This window comes from Equus quagga, chromosome 8, assembly GCF_021613505.1.
Source record: "Equus quagga isolate Etosha38 chromosome 8, UCLA_HA_Equagga_1.0, whole genome shotgun sequence".
In the NCBI taxonomy this organism is placed as follows: domain Eukaryota; kingdom Metazoa; phylum Chordata; class Mammalia; order Perissodactyla; family Equidae; genus Equus; species Equus quagga.
This window is the reverse complement of record NC_060274.1, coordinates 5,669,142-5,687,288: the sequence shown is the minus strand read 5'-3', so window position 1 is coordinate 5,687,288 and position 18,147 is coordinate 5,669,142. Positions and strand designations below refer to the sequence as shown.

The 18,147-nt window shown below is 34.9% G+C and overlaps 1 protein-coding gene across 7 annotated transcripts in view; it reads left to right on the top strand.

Annotated features, from left to right (window-relative positions):
• The window catches only part of QKI (QKI, KH domain containing RNA binding), a 142,782-nt gene that overhangs the window by 35,756 nt on the left and 88,879 nt on the right, over positions 1-18,147 (top strand). For all 7 annotated transcript variants that reach the window (XR_006889784.1, XM_046669789.1, XM_046669788.1 and 4 more), the window contains exon 3: positions 13,862-13,978. Coding sequence is in view for 6 of the 7 variants with exons in the window: in XM_046669789.1 (XP_046525745.1) it covers positions 13,862-13,978 (117 nt within the window). In the remaining variant the exon portion in view is untranslated. The remainder of the gene's footprint in view (positions 1-13,861; positions 13,979-18,147) is intronic.

The following is an 18,147-nucleotide window of genomic DNA, read 5'->3' as shown; positions in this document are numbered from 1 at the left end:
CAAATGTTTTCCAGGCTCGGTTGAGATAGAAAGTTTTGTCTGTGATTTATCTTATCCAAAAAGTTTCTTTGGATATGCTTGGTTAAAATTGTTACAAAAGACTTAATGAATCAGTTGGATACCTAATCACAGGTATTTAACCTCCATATCTCTAAGATCCTTATGGAAATAACCAAAGGAGTAGAGTACAAAAACTGGAGAGAGATGTGCTTTTCAGTGCTATTTATATTCCAGAAACATTGAGGTATTTCTGTTAGATGTTAAAGGAAAGCTTGAGGTGTTGATCTGCAGTTGGCCCATCTTGAGAGAGCATTGTTTCCTGGAACCCAGGGAAGCAGTCAATAACAGAATCTTCCTAATCCTAACTAACCCTTTCCCTCCAAAATTGGCAAATGAAATGGGTTGTTGAGTAGTCAAAGGTTATACCACTTGAATTTGAACACCCATCTTAGTGCCTGCTTATAGTAGTAGGTGACTTAAATTTATTTTATGAGTGAATGAACTTATCATTTATGCCTTCTTTTAGTTTGAATTTCAGCAGAAGACTACCATAGTTTGTGATCGAACCTGCCTTAACTTTACTCTAGGGACATCAAATTTGAACTTTTCAATGACTAGCTTTGGAACTAAATTTAGTTCATTATTTCATTGGAAAAGCATATTAAATGTCTTAATAAACCCAGCCCTTTAGAACCAAATAGTTTTTAAATAAGTAGGGACTTCCTGAAATGTAGTTTTGACTATCATAAAAAACTGCTCTTCCCAAGTCCCACAACATGATCGTCAGTAAGCAGCCTACGTTTCATGCACTTGGCCATCTCTCTGTTTCGTATTGGTAGGATAATTTTTTCTTTGTTATTTGGTAAAGAATTGATTGAGCTTAAAAAATATGTCTATGTTTTATTGTTTGGGGTTATAGATTAATGATTGTTTTGATTAGGTTCTTGCCTTTTTATTTGTAAGATAGTATAAAGGTAGTATAAATTTGCATTTTAAGAACAGATTAAGACACAAGAAAAAAAAATTTGAAAAGTAATTAGAAACACAAAGGCTAAAGAGCAGATCTTAGTATAAACCAGAAAACTTTGGGCATCATTCTTTTATTCCATAATGTTGTGTGGCCTGTGCTGGGCAACTGGCAAAGGAATATAAAAAGGCATAATCTTTTTCTCATGGTACTATTACAGCCATAATCCAGTTATACCATAATGAGAGCCTAAACTAAGGCATTGCCAGTTGAAATGAAGAAATGGGAACAGATTAAATAATGAAAATCTTAAGATTTCTTAGTCTGTTACATGTAGAGGCTAAGAGAAGACAGGGCGTTGCTAGTGGTGCTATTCATTGAAAATAGAGAATACAGAAGGAGAAGGTTTTATAATTTAATATTGAGCAGGCACTAAGAGTAAGATGATAAATGTATTATAGTAAAAGAACATAATAACCCAAAGTCACTGTAAGCTGAGTTGTTTGTAACAGTGTAGGAACATTGAATCAGGGTAGTGTTAAAGACAGTTTTCCCTAGGTCAGATATGACTAAAATTTGTGCCAAAAAAAGCAAGTCACTTTAAGAACTGAGTTAATACTTTTGGAACAGTATATGAGGCTGATAATATTTATGCAGCAAAGCTTAAGTCATCAATTTCAAATAGCCTTAGACAGTATTCATAATCTGTGGTCAGAATTACATATTTCGTCTCCTAGAGTTTTCATCAGAGTCTGAGGTGATACTTGTAAGGTCAGTCCTGACTCAAATAACCATATTCTTTGTCTCTTTTTTGAATTTATACATATTTGTCATTGAAATATGCAGATGAAATAATAATTACATAAAGGTTTTCATTCATATAAAAGGTTCAGTTGAGGTAAAAAGATGTATATGATGATTATTAAAACAATGATCCCAATCAGTAAAAGACAGATGAAAATATTGAAAAGGCAAGGTGTGGTTATGTAAACGTAGTATGGTAATGATATGTTTTGGGATGTAGGTGGAGAAGAAATTATACAAACACCATTGGACTCATTGTGAAAGTAAACTTGGATGTGATGAGAGTTTTTATTCAACTGTTGTACTAAACATTTGGAATGATTGACAAGAATGAGAAAACTAAACATGAGTTTCTGATGTGATCAGGGTATATGTTTAAGGTCTTTAAGTGATAGTGGTAATCACCTTCCAGTGTTGTGAGGATTAAGTGACGTAATGTGAGTAAAGTGCCAAGGGTAGAAACGGTCGTGTTCTGGAACACTCATTGTAAGACATACTTTAGTGTACTCAGCACCTAAGAAATGTTGAATGACATAGACTTTGCACTCAATTGATACTTCCATATTGAAATGAAAAGTGGAAATAATATTTGTTTTGTTTCTATGACATCATTGACTCTGTCATTTGGAATTTGTCCTGAGATCAGTCAGTCAGGCTTACCATGTGGGGTATTTCTGAAATGTATAAATACGGGTTCCTGTGCTGCATATTAACTTACTTAGTGATTGAATTTTTTCATTGAGAAAGAAAAATTACTAATGATTTCTGCAAAGACTTAAATTCTGTTATCCAACAATCTGAATAAATATTAGTTTCTTCTGTTTGCTGTATAATTGTGTAAGGCACTGTGGATTGAAAAAAAAAAGACTGGGACCAGCCCAGGGGCATATTGGCTAAGTTCGTGTGCTCTGCTTTGGTGGCCTGGGGTTGGCGGGTTCGGATCCTGGGTGCAGACTTACATACCGCTCATCTAGCCACACTCTGGCAGTGTCCCACATACAGAAAAAATGGAGGAAGATTGGCACAGATGTTAGCTTAGGGACAATCTTCCTCAAACAAGAAGAGGAAGATAGGCAACAGATGTTAGCTCAGGGTAACTCTTCTCCAGAAAAAGAAGACCAGGTGCTGGTTCCTGACTTGAAGGAATGACCTGCATGAGACAGGCAGCTCATTGCATACTGTGTGATAAGGGCATGAGAGGTGGGTACAGAGCGCTGTGAGATCTTCACTTTGGTGGAGAAAACTGCTATCTCTGGGAATCAAAGAACACACATGGAAATCACAGAAGGAATGCTTGACCTCTGTATTGTGTGATGAGGAAGATTTGACATGTTTGGTGGAGAATGAGAAAGGAACGTGTTAAAGGGAAGAAAAATTAAAAGCACCTCTAAAAGTAACTTTTAGAGAACGATGAATTGCTTATGTGTCTGAACAGAAGGGTAATAGCAAAAATAAGGGTTTGAGAAATAGCTTGAGATCTTTTAAAGGGCCTTGTGTATTAGAGTTTGGACCTTATACTGTCAAAAATATTGTCCTCTTCTTGTGTCATAAAACCCTTACTGGCTTTCATTGCCTTCATATTTTTAATTGATTAAATGATTTTTTGTTTTTCTAAGCATTTGTTATTTACCTTTTAGAAGGATAACCATCTATGTTATTTACCTGAGTTGTTTTTTTTTTGACTAGGTTGGCCTTGAGCAAATGTCTGTTGCCAATCTTCCTCTTGTTTAAAATTTTTTTCCTTTCTCTCCAAAGCCCCAGTGCATAGTTGTATATCCGGGTTGTAGGTCATCCTTTTCCTCTAAGTGGAAGGCTGCACCGCCATGGCCTGACGAGTGGTGTGTAGGTCCGCGCCCAGGATCCAAACCGGTGAATCCCAGGGCTGCTGAAGCAGAGTGCATGAACTTAACCACTTGGCTGTGGGGCCGGCCCCCTACCTGAGTTTGTTTTGAATGGTTTCAGCCTCTTGCTCAATATGTCTGTACTCAGAGAGTGAAGATTTGTTGTAATTTAGGATATCCAAATTCATATGCCACAGATTTCATATTTTGGTTATTATTGGTTACTGTTTTTCCCCTTTACAACTTCTGGTTTAAATGTTTCCTCTTACATAGCTTTGTGCCACCAACAGAAGATGTGTACAAAGGCCTCATATATGAAAGGTTTTGCAAAATGAATCCTATATAATTATTATGTAGCATAGGGAGACATATTAGGCTGCTTATCTAGAATTAATATGAAGATAGAAAAGAGATAAGGCATTTATGTCCCCTAAAAGCACAAGACATTTTGATATATTTAATTCTGGTATTTTTAATTAAAAACAGTTGTACTGCAAAATAGTCACCACTCTCATCTTACACACTTATATAAGGTAGGTTCGCTGGTGTTGACTACATTAGAAGTGATCCATTTTTTGTCATCTGCTAAGTGAAAGACTTCAACATATATACATTTGTGTGTGTTTCATGCCAACTGTATTACTTATGTGATATAATGTAAAGTTTGTAAGGTATCTAACTAAAATCACCTTAGAAATACTAGACACAATATTTAAAAATAGATTATCAATCTTTTGTGCGAAAAGCAATCTGAAGAAGTGCATGTCCTTTAAATTGTTTTCCAAAATTTTAAGCTGAAATTACTCTAACATTTCTTAGAAGTGTTTCACTGAAATACTTTTGGAAATTCATTTTTTATTAGTTATCTGTTTTGATAGTGTATCACAGGAGGTTTTCTCTTTAATTGTAAACTTCGTAAAAGGTTAATGGGAAGATTTGCCATAATACTTTATATTTTGTCATTGGGAGAAAAATATCATTTCCATTTAAAATGAAGCGAGCAGCAACGAATAGCGTTAGACACAATTGTTGTTAACCTCTTCTTTAGAATTAACATGCCACTTGGCAAAAATGTAATTGGTGAGCCACAGAGAATGTCTGTACTTAAAACAGTAGGGTTAATGAATCTTTTTTTTTTCTTCTTTCTTTCTCTTCGTTTGGCCTTTAAAGTTGCAGTTAGCTCAGGCTGTTTGAAATGATTTTCTCTGAGTGTGTTGTGACATTGTTTTAATTGAATGAAGCTGCAGAACTAGCATGATAAATCAACACAGAATGAATTTTAATGCAAGGCAAACGACATTAACTTGGAAATTGGTTGCAGTAGACAAAGCAGCTGCTATGATTAATTTTTTTCATTCTCTACTTACAACATTTTGAGAAAGATGACCTTGACAGTTTGAATTGTCTTAGTATCCCAGTAGTATGCACTGTAACACACTTGAGCTGTTACGAGATTGGATCATTTTTAAGGTTAGGGAAATTTTGTGTTACAGATTTAATATGTTGGTTTTGACTGATTTTGAAACATTTTTTATTTGGTAAATAATAATTGTAAGGATTACTTAGCTGTGATAGAAATCTATTTCTATGTGTTCTTAATGCTGTGGTTCCAGCAGAAGAGGTTTAATATGTGAAAAGAATAGGATATACCAAAGAGGGTCTTCTAAGTATATTTGCATGTCATGAAGCGTAGGCCAACCAGTCTGACAAAGGATGTAAGTCAAAAACAATTACATATTAGTTATTTCAAGTGCTAAAGTACTTGCATTTATAATACATTTTCCCAGACAGTCTTTGCCCTCTTTGAGATATATAATGTATATTCAGTATGTGAGTTGCTTTGGAAAAGGATCTCTGTAGAGCCCAACTACTATTGAGGAAGGGCTGGCAAGGCTACTTATTTTAAGAAACAGTCAAAGTAACAGAGTAAAGGCATTTTCACAGATTTCTTGAAAGCAGGGAGTATTCTCCTCCTTCTCATCTTTGTCCTTCTTTTTTAATCCCTAGCATCTATTTCACTCTTTACCATATAGGAAACCTTGAATAAATGTTTTATTGAGTTGAATATAAAAATGAAAGGCTATCACCCAAACTAAACCAAAAGCATGAGGGATGCAATATGGAGATTCTTGTCTCTCTTCAGGCTGTTTTGAGAGGTGGAAGGGGAGTAAAGTTTTATAGAATCTGGGACTCTATAAAAAGGTGGAGTCACGAAGTTGCAGAAAAGTAGAAAGAGCTTGCTGTAAGTGAACATAGGACCAGGCCTGTTGATAGACTTTGTCTGATACGTGTTTTATTTCTCTTCCTCAGTCTCTCATATATATTTTTACCTCGTTCTGCCTGAAGTTATGTCAATTCTAGATGCATTTAGATTAAAAGGCAACCTCAAAATGCCATGGACTTCTCTGTTTGTTAAGGACTAACAGGGTAATTCAGACCAGCTGAGCAGTTCTAAAATAGTACACAATGGCAGAAAACATCTACGGGAATGCATCAGAAACCCAGCAAGATTGTGAAGAACTAGTTCAGGATCCTAAGGAGGATAGATAATCAAGGATGTAAGCCTGGCTTTTGGGAGCTCCTTTTCCTCTGGGTATGTTTCTGAATCTGGAGAGGACAGATGAGAAACTGAACTTTGGGGGACAGGGGCTGGAGTCTATAACCTGTCTGTGTCGGCTCCTCCCTATCCCCAGTCTTTACTTTGGGTGCATTCTAGGAGTTAAGACTGAACCACAGTTTCCCAGGCCCTCACAGATACAGCATGTCAGGATCAAATTCTGTCAGTCTCAGTAAGTGAAATTGTATTGAAGTGATCTTGGGTTGCTAGTAACAGTAGGTGCCTAGCAGAAGCTGATCTATATCCTTCTGGAGGAAGGTAACATCATTTTAGGCCTTATGTTATTTCTGTTAGCTATTTAGTAAGTACAGTATCTCGTGCAAACTAGAAAGTAACCAAATACACAAGAAGGTAGGATGACACTAACAAAAATCTGAAGAAACAACAAAACAATAGAAACAAATCCACAGGGACTCTAGATATTAGAATTATCAGACCCAGACTTTACAAATGCTATGCTTACTGTGTATGAGGAGACAAAGACAAGTTGGAGCAATATGGAAGACATAACAGAAAAATCAAACTGAAAAATTCCCTAACTGGAATTTACAGGTTTAATAGAAGTTTAGAAGCATTTGAAGAGAGAGTGAACTGGAAGATAGCTCAGGAGAAATTACTTATGGAGAGGCAGAGAGATGGAAAAACTAGAAGCGAGTGTGCAAAATGAAAGGAATACAGTGGAAAGTTTAATGTGCATAATTGGAGTATTAGAAGAGGAGGAGAGAGAGAATGGGACAGAAGCAGTGTTTAGCGGGGGTCGTGGTGGGTTGTGGTTGAGAACTTTAAAAGCAAAGAAATAAAGTAGCAGATTTCACAGAAACTCTGAACCATAAAACAAAAACCATACCTAGGCACCTCATAGTAAAACTGCTGAAAACTAATATTGGAGAGGCAATTTTAAAAGTAGCAAAAAGAGGGAGAAGATTACCTTCAAAGGGACAACAGTAAGACTCATAGCTTGTTTCTCAAAAGAGGAAATCAGAAGAGGGGGGTAAAGAATCTTTAAGGTGCTGAAAGAAAATAACTGCCAAACCAGAATTCCAAACCCATCAAAAATAAGACATTTTCAGAGTAGAAAAAACTGAGAGACTTGATCACCAGGAAGACCTTCTCTAAAGGAAGTACTAAAGGGGGTTTTTCAGGCAGAGGAAAAATGACCCTGGTTGGAAAGTTGAAGATATGAAAAGGAATAAAGAGCAATGGAAATGATAAATGCCTGAGTAAATCTAAATGCACATTATCTGTATAGAGTGATAATGTCCTGTTGAGATAAAATGTATATAAAATTTGGAAAACAACTAATGGCATATAGCCTAGATTGGGATAAATGGTGTTAAATAGTGTAGCCTTCTTGCATTGTATGTGAAAGGGGAGAAAGTACAAATTAACGTTAGTGTTTGATAATTCAGTGTTAGTGTTGTAATCTATATGGTAAACAAGCATGCAACTTTCAAGATAATAGAAAAAGTGAGAAAATGTGCTCATTTGCATTTATGAAAAGGAACATAAAAGAGGTATAGGGTATGTAGAAAGCGTTTAATAAGAAGGTAGATATAAACCATATAGTGTAAATGGGCTAAGAGTTTCAGTTAAAATTCAAAGATTGTGAGATTGGATGAAGAAACAAAACTCATGTAGATGCTGTTTAGAAGAGTTCTGTTTAAAATATAAGGATAACAAAAGGTTGAAGGTAATAGGATCAAGAAAGATACACCATGAAAAACCAAGCAAAAAATTTGTATCTCTGTACTGGTATCAATAGGCTTAATGACAAAAAGTATTACTAAAGATAAAGAGGGCCACTTCATAGTGATAGAAGGATGTAATTTGAAATTTGTATCTACCAAATAACACAGCCTCGAAACATATAAAACTAAACTAAAACTAAACTAAAAGGAGAAATAGACAAAAGCTAATACAGAATAATTTGCATTGTTTTTCAGCACCCATGGAATATTTAGAAAAATTGACCATATGCTATGCTGAAAAGCAAGTCTGAAGAAATATTACAGGATTGACATTGTACATAGTATGTTTTCTGATTACAATGTAGGAAGCTAGAAATTAATAACAAAGATAATTGGGAAATTCTCATGTGTTTGAGATGGGAAAAACACATTTAAATATTCGGTAGGTATCAAATTATTTGACCTGAATGATAATGGAAATCCTACATATAAAAGCTTCGGGATACAGCTAAAGCCAGCTTAAAAGAATACTCAGAACTTAAAAGTATACATATTGGAAAAGAAGGGTACAGTAAGGTCAGCATCCATTTCAAAAAGCTGGAAAAAGTACAGCAGATTAAACCCAAAAGAAGTAGAAGGAAGGAAATAAAGCTAAGAGTAGAAATCAAAGACAGAAAACCACAAAATGAAGAGAATCAGTCTATCAGATGCTATTGCTGCATTATAATAAATTACCCCCCAAAGTTAGGTTAAAACAGCACCATTTGATGTGCTGGTGCTTCTGTCCTGCAAGCTGTTCGTTTAGGTTGGGTTTGCAAAGCATTTCTGGTCTGTATTTGCAGTCAGCTAGCTGTGGGTCCACCACCCAGCTCTGCTTTTATCAATTATCCAGCTATGGGCTGGGGGATTGATGGTGACTGGGTCACTTTGTCTTACATTCTCCAGTAGGTTAATCTGAACTTGTTTACAGGGGCATAGTAGGGCTCTAACAGAGTAGATGCACATAAGACTGAGATTTAGGCATTTAATGCCTATATTATTCTTTCTGCTACATTGTATTGGAAAGCAAGTCACAAAGCTAGCCCAGATTCAAGAGGTGAGAGGTGCTGCAAATTTATTTACACTGCAAGTGGCATAGGAACTTTTAGGGGGTGAATGGGTTAATTGTGGCCATTTTTGAAATCAGTCTACCCTAGTCAACAAAAACAAAAGTAAACTCTGAAAAGACTGTAAGACTGATCAAGAAAAAGGAAAACATAGATAACCAATCAGAAATGAAAGAGGGAACATTGCTACATATCCTATAGGTATTAAAAAGAAAATTGGACCTAAGCTTTATATGAACAAATTTGAAAAATTAAACAATACAGGCATATTTTTAAATAAACGCGTTACCAAAATTGACATATAGAGGAATAGAAAATCTGAATTATAGCACTGAATCCATCATTGAAAACCTTGCACAGAGAAAAACTCTAGGGCCCAGGTGGCTTCACCACTGATTTCTATTCAATATTTAAGGAAGAAAATAACATTAGTCTTCTATAGGCCCATCCAGAGAGTCGAAAAAGAGGGAATACATCCCAGTATGGTTTGAGGCCAGAATAACCGGTGATGTTAAAACCCAAGAAGCATATTACAAGAAAGGAAAATTACAGGCCAATTCTAGTCATGCCTGTAAATTTAAAAAAAAAAAAAACAAAAAACCACCAAAATGCTAGCAAACCAGCAGTTTATAAAAAGGATAGTGTGTCATGATCAAGTTGAATAGGGTTGGTTTAACACTTGATATTTAGTTGTAATTTACTGCTGTTAACAGAGTGAAGGAGAAATATAAATGGTCATCTCAGTAGATGGTGAAGAAATAAATTTAAACATTCGCTTTTGATTAAAAAAATACTCTTAGCAAACTTTGAAATAGAAGAAAATTTTATTAATCTGGTAAAGTATATCTACAAAGATTCTACACGTTACTTCAAACTTTGTTGAGAACTTTATTCTCAAAATCTGGAACAAGTCAAGAATGATACACTTTAATTTGACTTTGAACTCAGGATGTGCTGGCCAGCACAGTAATTATGGCAAGAAAAATAAAATAAAAATAAAAAAATATGGTTGGAAAGGAAAAAAATATATGAGTCATTATTTGCAAGTAGTATGATTGCTTACCTGAAGAATCCAAAAGAACTTACAGAAAAATCATGAAAATTAATAATGAAGAATCAAAATGGCTGGGTACAAGGTTTAATATAGGAAAATCAATTATGTGTTCACATATAAGAACCAAATAAAAAATATGATATACAATGGCAAAAACAAACCTCCAAATATCCAGAAATAAATCTAACACACAGTGAGGAAAGGCACAATCAAAAAGCTTTAGATTTTTGAAAGAAGTCGAAGACCTAACCAAATGAGGGAATTATACTGTGTTCATGGTTTTGAAAGACTCTGTGGTCGTATAATCCCAATTAAAATTATTGCAAGTGTTATTTTTAGAAATTGACCAACTGTCTCTAAAATCTGTATGGAAACACAAAGGGCCATGAAGAGCTGAGACACTCTTGAAGAACAGCAAGGTGGAATAACTTGCATATCGAGGTTTATTATAAAGTTACAATAAATAATACAGTGTGATATTAAAGCAAGGATAAACAAGTAGATGATATAATATGAAATAGAGAGCCCAGAAATAGACCCAAGAGTATATATGGATGCTATTTATGACAATGATGGCACTGTACAGCAGTTAGAAAAGGATGATCTTGTCAGTAAAATGTGCTAGGACAATTGGGTATCCATCATAGGAGAAAAAAAGAAAGTTGTCTCATCACAGACATCAATTCCCGGTACACTGTAGACGTAGCATGAAAGACATAACAATAAAGCTTCTAAAAGCTAATATGGAAGGATATCTCGATGACCTTGGGATGGGAAAAAACTTCTTTTAAACGTAGAGAAAACACTAACCATGAAAAGAAGATTGATAACTTCAGCTACGTTGAAATTAAATGTAATTTAATTAAGTTCAATCTAATTAAATTCAGTCATCATACAACACCATTAAAGAATGAGAAGGCAAACCACAGATGGGAAAAGATGTTTGCTACACATGTAACCGCAAAGTAGAAATCAATAAGAAAAAGCTAAACAATGCAATAGAAAAACAGACCAGAAACTTCAAATGTGCTTCAAAAAAAGTTTATCTGAATAACCAGTAAATGTGAAAAAATGATCTACCAGTAATCAGGAGAATGCTAATTCAGACATTTAGCAAATGCACCGGAATAGCTAAAATAAATAACATTGGCAATAAGAAATGTTGGAAAGGAAGTGGATCAAAACGAATTCTTATTCTCTTCTTTGGGGAGTATGAAGTGTTAACAAGTATTTTAGAAAATAGTTTAACACTATCCACTAAAGGATATTCTATTTGAATATTATCTTCTTTCAGCAGTCTTCTCCCTCAAGGAACAGTCCCTTGTCCTGTTTCTTTATTTTATGCTGTCTTTTTCTTGAGCCTTCCTCAAGTCTTAGGTGAGCCTTCTTGGTCTATTCTTATTAAAATATGAAGAACTAAAATTTTGAAATAGAAGCTTATCTTCCCTGGGCTTGCCCACTGCAAGCTTTGGTTTTACATAATCATCTGAAGCATCAGCCTGTGAGAAGGGAGCCAACTGCTAGAACATGAAAGACTTTTCTCTGGGTACTTGTTTTTCTAGAGATGAAAACCCAAGCCTGTTACCTGCAAGTTAGATACCTGGCTTTTGGTGTTCTGTGGGCCCGGATGGGTCAAGTGTTCTGGGTATCATTTCTACCTTTTCTTTATGGTTTTCTGCAGAACTCAGTGGCTGAGTGTCAAGTCTCTCTGGAGTTCTGTAGAGCAAATTTGATATTGATCATATCCCCTTCTGTGGACATTGTAAGCTGAGTTGTTGATTGAGAGCCTAAGGTTTCCTAAAGTGAATTTGTAGTGGATTTGGTAGGCTGTTAATTGTCCACTGTGTGTGCCAGACCTTGTATCAGATCTTTTCTATATATTGTGCCGTGTACAATGTAGTGCTCACTATGGGTTTATCAGATGGTTAGTATTGTCTTCATTATGTAATTAAGACTTAATTTGATTTGACTTTCAAATTCCTAATAATTATTTAGTATTGGAGCTTGGATACTGCTTGGAATCTGTGTGCTTTCAGAATGTAACTACTAAGCATATTATTTGAGTTTACTCAGATTGGTGATGTAGGGGATTCTATGTTGGAAGCAAGTGCATGTTAAAATGGATGACAGCAGGGTTTAGATTGGGTAAAGAGATAGATAAAGTATTATATGCTGAGAAACTAGGCAAAGATAAGTTTTTTTTTTTTTTTTTTTTTGAGGGAGATTAGCCCTGAGCTAACATCTGCTGCCAATCTTTCTCTTTTTGCTGAGGAAGATTGACCCTAAGCTAACGCCTGTGCCCATCTTCCTCTATTTTATATGTCGGATGCCTGCCATAGCATGGCTTGATAAGTGGTGCGTAGGTCTGCACCTGGGATCTGAACCGGTGAACCCTGGGCCACTGAAGCGGAACGTGGGAACTTAACTGCTGTGCCACCAGGCCAGCTCCAAGGATAAGGGGTTTTATTTGAATATAAAAAGATGGTTCAGGCAAATTTCAGAATTTGGGGTCTTGTAGAACTAGATCAAATGCTTACAGGATCAAAGTCTATGAGTCTCAACTTGGGGTGGGAAAAGTTGTATCAAAGTTCTCTGAGGGGGAAGGGGTCTTTCTTCCAGCTATACATGTGTACCACCCATCTTTCATTTGGCCAATCACTTTTTTAAGATGTGGCAGTGTTGGTGAGCAGCTTAGTGAAGCAAAGTGAGAAGCCAGAAGATTAAAGTGCCCTAGCTTCTTAAGCCCTGACAGCAGTGAATTCTAGCATATTACTTTCATTTAATGATATATAAACAGTAGGATCAAATGCAAGAAAAAAGTAGGAAGCTGTAAGTGTTAACAATCAGTACCTATTTGACTGAATAAATAAATAAAACCACCCATGGGTTTTCGTGGAACTGATGGTAAACACTCATTTTTTTGTCTTTTATGCAGGTGATACGTGAATGAGGAAAATTTACCTTTTAATATTTACAGTCTATCTCTTCTCCCCATTGGCCTTTAAAAAAAAAAAACTTCTGTATATGAATACTAGAAGTTTCTATTGAGGGATGGTAATTATTTATATTATGGTTTATCTCACTGTCCTTTCTATAAAAAGAGTTTAAGCACCTTGCAAAAGTAGTAGTGTAAGTTAAAGGTAGAAATGGAAAAAAGAAAGGAAAATAAGAATGCAGACAAAATTGTGCAAACAATGTGATGAAAAATATATACAGTATTCTCAAGACTTAAACATTCTGTATAGGGTAGAAATCAGGTTTGGCCATTGGTGTTCTGACAGCCAACCTCAAAGTATAGTTCTCTTTGAAGAGTTGCGTTGGAAAAAGTATAACTTTTCTTGTTAGATAAATAAAAAAGGAGTTTTCCCAAGGATTTCCGTAGAAAAGACAATTACCTTTTAACGTAATGAGCAGTTCCCTGAACTTAGTCATTACAAAGAATTTTGTGGAAGAGATTTGCATTCTTGGGTGGCATCTAAGATTTTGTCAAACTCTTTACTATACTCTGGTTTAGATTACAAGTTGATGGACAGTTCAGTATAGTGCCTGTTTTAGGTAGTTACTGTTGTTCCTAATTCATAATTTGTATTAATACATATGGAAATTTTATGCTAAACAATGAACTATTGTAATTATACCCCCAAACTTAGCAAGAAATTCATAAGGACTCTAAGATTTTATTTCAACTTAGTATTAAAAAAATCTAAAAAGAAAGTAAATATACATATGAAGAGTTATAAATTCAAGCAAGTGAATAATGTATTATGATGGTTTTTTTTTCCAGTTTAATTTTGTTGGGAGAATCCTTGGACCTAGAGGACTTACAGCTAAACAGCTTGAAGCAGAAACAGGATGTAAAATAATGGTCCGAGGCAAAGGCTCAATGAGGGATAAGAAGAAGGTAAGTCCTTGAATGTAGGGGCAAGGCTTTATGTGAATAAATTGCTCGTGCTTTGCTTTCTAGTAATATAATATCTAGATCTTTTGTACATAAGGCACCATACATTATTTCATGTCAGGAACATTTTAAAGGTATTGTCATGATTTTCTCTTGTTAATTATCATTATTTTTCCTTTAGAACTAAAGTATCACTCAGTCCGTCATGTCAACTTACTTTGGTATTTACACTTGAGAAGCTGCCAATTTGGAAATTCATCAAGACTATAATGTATATATAAAAATATGTGACTAAAAGTTTGAAAAATCTAAAACGTTTCTTTTGATGAGATTTAAATGAAAATGATCAAATGAGTAACTTTGGATCTGTCATATCATTGGGGGAGTTAGTAAACTGAAAAAGAAAGCTTATAACTAGCCATATGAGATGCATTTTGGATTTCAGTAATATTTTGTGTTGATTATAAATTTTCTAGACATTTTACTTTATATCTTTCCTGTTTTCTGTTGTTCTTTTTCCTCCTGCCAGTTCTTATTTGGCTAGTTTAATTAATAAAGACTACTTTATTTAATAAAGACTTTAATTAATAAAGTCTACTTTATTGTTTTTAGGAAGGTTTTTATATGCTTAATTTCCTTTTATCCAGTGATACTGTGAGGCAGGGTACTTTTGAATTTCTATCTGTATAAAAAATGGTTGACTGAATTTTAAAAAATAACGTAGATTTTGACTGCAAAATATTAAACTTATTGTTAGGAAGGGTGTTATTTTAATACAGTCGTGTACTGCATAATGACATTTCTTTCAGTCAACAATGGACCACGTATACGCTGGTTGTCTTGTAAGATTAGTAGCATAGAGCCTAGGTGTGTAGTAGGCTGTATGTATCATCTATGTTTGTGTAAGTACACTGTATGATGTCCATATGATGGAACAGCCTAATGATGCATTTCTCAGAATGTATCCCTGTTGTTAAGCGATGCATGACTATATATTGCCTTGAAAGGGCTATCAAATGATAGACCTGTGGTCAGCTTATGTTGGAGCATGTGTGTTGAATTGCTTTGTGGGGCTTAGGGAATGAATACCATACCTACAAGGTATCCTGACTTTATTGTGATATGCTTCTTTTCTGAGCTTCCCACTTCATTTCATTTAAGCTCTCCCATAAGGTGTCTAGATTTCAATCATTTTCTCTCCCTACAAATAATGACTTGGTAGCTAAAAGGTTGGAAAGTCCTCAGTAATATTGATCATATTTAAATCTTATTATCCTGTTCTAGTCAGCTGAATTTAAAGATATTTTGAGGCAAGTATGTGAGTTCTCCTTGAGCATATTTAGATGATGTGTTTAAAACATTTTTTTTTTTTTTTTGAGGAAGATTAGCCCTGAGCTAACTGCTGCCAATCCTCCTCTTTTTCCTGAGGAAGACTGGCCCTGAGCTAACATCCATGCCCATCTTCCTCTACTTTATAACTGGGACGCCTACCACAGCATGGCTTTTTGCCAAGCGGTGCCTGTCTGCACCCAGGATCTGAACCTCCGAACCCTGGGCCGCTGAGAAGTGAAAAGTGCGAACTTAACCGCTGCGCCACCGGGCTGGCCCCGTTTAAAACATTTTTTTGTATTAGAATTTAAAAAAACTTTAGCATATTCTAAATCAGCTGAGTGGCAATCTTGTATTACCATGCAGTTTTCGTTCCCATGTTTGCACTTACTCTTGTCGCATTGACATTAAATAATGCTAATTTAATAGCCGAGGGGCAGTGAGATGGAATCTCAACAGCTGAACCACAAGTATATCTTCACCCAAAGGTTACTGTACCCATCAGTTAAACGTATTATTCTATCAGTCCGTTAACGAAACATGCTTTTCCCTCTCCTCAGCCTCTATTAATTCTTTAGAAATGGCCCTCCACTCACTCCACTCTTGCACTCATAGGCACTGAGGATCAGAGCTTGGAACTGTATAGTGAGACATCATGAATTCTGTTTTCAAATGGGGTTGAACTTGTAGCCTGAAGAACATTTTCTGCTGTCTGACAGAAGAACAGAATGGTTAAGAGTGAGCCCTGCGGCCAGATTACTTAGGTTTAAATCTTAGTTCTATCACTTAGCAGCTTTGTGACCTTGGGCAAATTACTTACTCTCCTTGTGTCATATAAAATGGGAGTTGTAATGTCACTTATCCCTTACAGTGGTTGTGAGGATTAAAGTAGTTGTAAAGCTTTTAGAACAGTGTTCTGGCACATAGTAAATGATCAATTAATGTTAACAATTATTCTTAATAAATTTTGTCTTAACACTCTTAGAATTAAACTCTTAAATGTATCATGGGGGATACTAAAGTTTTTTAAACTTTGGAAATAACAGTACTTTTGTGTTGTTTTGTGACCTTTGAATATGCCGTAGTCTCATAGCTTTTCTGTTTTGTTTTTGTGGTGCTAGGTGCGTCCATATTCTGTCTTGTTCACTTTGTTCTTAACCACAAGCAGAAGCAATTCACACATTTTATTTATTTTTAATTTCTTCTATTGTCTACTGAAATAAAAAAAAGTTTGCAGATTTTACCTATGCAAGAAAACAATAAATTAAGACACCAGAAGAATTTTGGCTATAGATTACATTTTTAGTTTTATTAGAATGCTACAGGTTTACTTTGGGCATATCAAGTTAATTTGAATGGCTTCCGTATGTTTGATATTATGGTATGTGGATTCTGTGAAGAATTTATAGATTTATAATACCAGCAGTGTCTTCTGTAAACTTAATTTAAATCGACTGCACATGATAAATTGTTAACTAAATTATCTTGGTTTATGCTGTAGTTACTATACTCATTGGGCTCTTAAAAATGTTAGTAAAAGTAAAGTCAAAATGGAAAGTACTATCATTTTTTGCTTGACTATTATTTTGAGAAAGAATATGACAAACAGATGGAGACAAAAAGAGGTATTGATGTAAGTAACAAGGCTAATTGAGGTGTATTTCAGGTGTTTCATACCATGCAACAACCTCAAAAGATAGTTTTTCTCTTCTAACAGGAGTGGAGGCTTAAAGAGGTGAAATAACTTATCCAATCCCTCATTTCTAACTGACTGCACTAAGTATAAACATATATCTCACTAGCCATTCAAATTCAGCAATATACAACATTCTCATCAGTATATGGGCTTTGAGTTTAAAATCAGAGTAATCTGTAGTAAAGTTTTAATTCAGTTTTTAACTTTATATTTCTTTCCCATAGTCTTGACCATAGTCATTCCTTTTTAAGAGATATACCTATAATTTCTTGAGGAACTAGTGTGTTTTGTGGAACATGATTTATGAAAAGTTATTAGAGAGGCATATTGCATAATTGCAAACATTGGTAGAATTTCATAACATTTTTTTATGCTACTTTTCATTTACATTACAAATTTTTCTTAAATATCTCTTATAGCTCTATTACTTTCTTAATATATATTTTAGTTAGTGAATATGTGATATTTTTAGAAAAGTTTAAAAGTACGGATGGCCTAAAAAAATTAAAAGCACTTAATTCTATCACTGTAGAGACTACTCTTGTTGACCATTTTGCTGTGGCTTCTTGTAGATTGCTCTCCATGTAGTTATATGTATGTTCACGTGTGTTATAGAAAGGGGGTCATATTATATGTGATGCTTTATAATTATTGTTTCCTCCAGCAACCCTTTATCTTCTCCTATGTCAGTTCACCGAATAATTGAGCTTTATAATGTCGAAGACTTAGGCCTGGATAATAGGAAAGCACACTTAAAGATGTTTTAAGCAATATTGATAGCAATAAACAAAAATAAATTTGTTTGATTTATGGGGGTGACTTAGGCTTTTATTTTTATGAAAGATGCTACTGCAGTCTCAACACTTTGAAAAAAATCAAATTAATAATACAGTTTTTTGGTTGACATTTTAAACAGGCCATGATAGCCAGTGACATAACATTAAGTACAAGCATGGTTCCAATAGCCTGTTTTATGGATCCTGTTGAATACTTAGAGCTTTCTGACAACATAGGTATCTTTTAGTTTTTTAAACACTTTTCATCATGGCAAATTTTAAGCAATAGTTATCCATCACCCAGTGTTAGCATTGTCTGTCTCTTTCCATGTTTACTCTCATTCCCCCTTGCCCGCCCTCCCCCTTTTGCC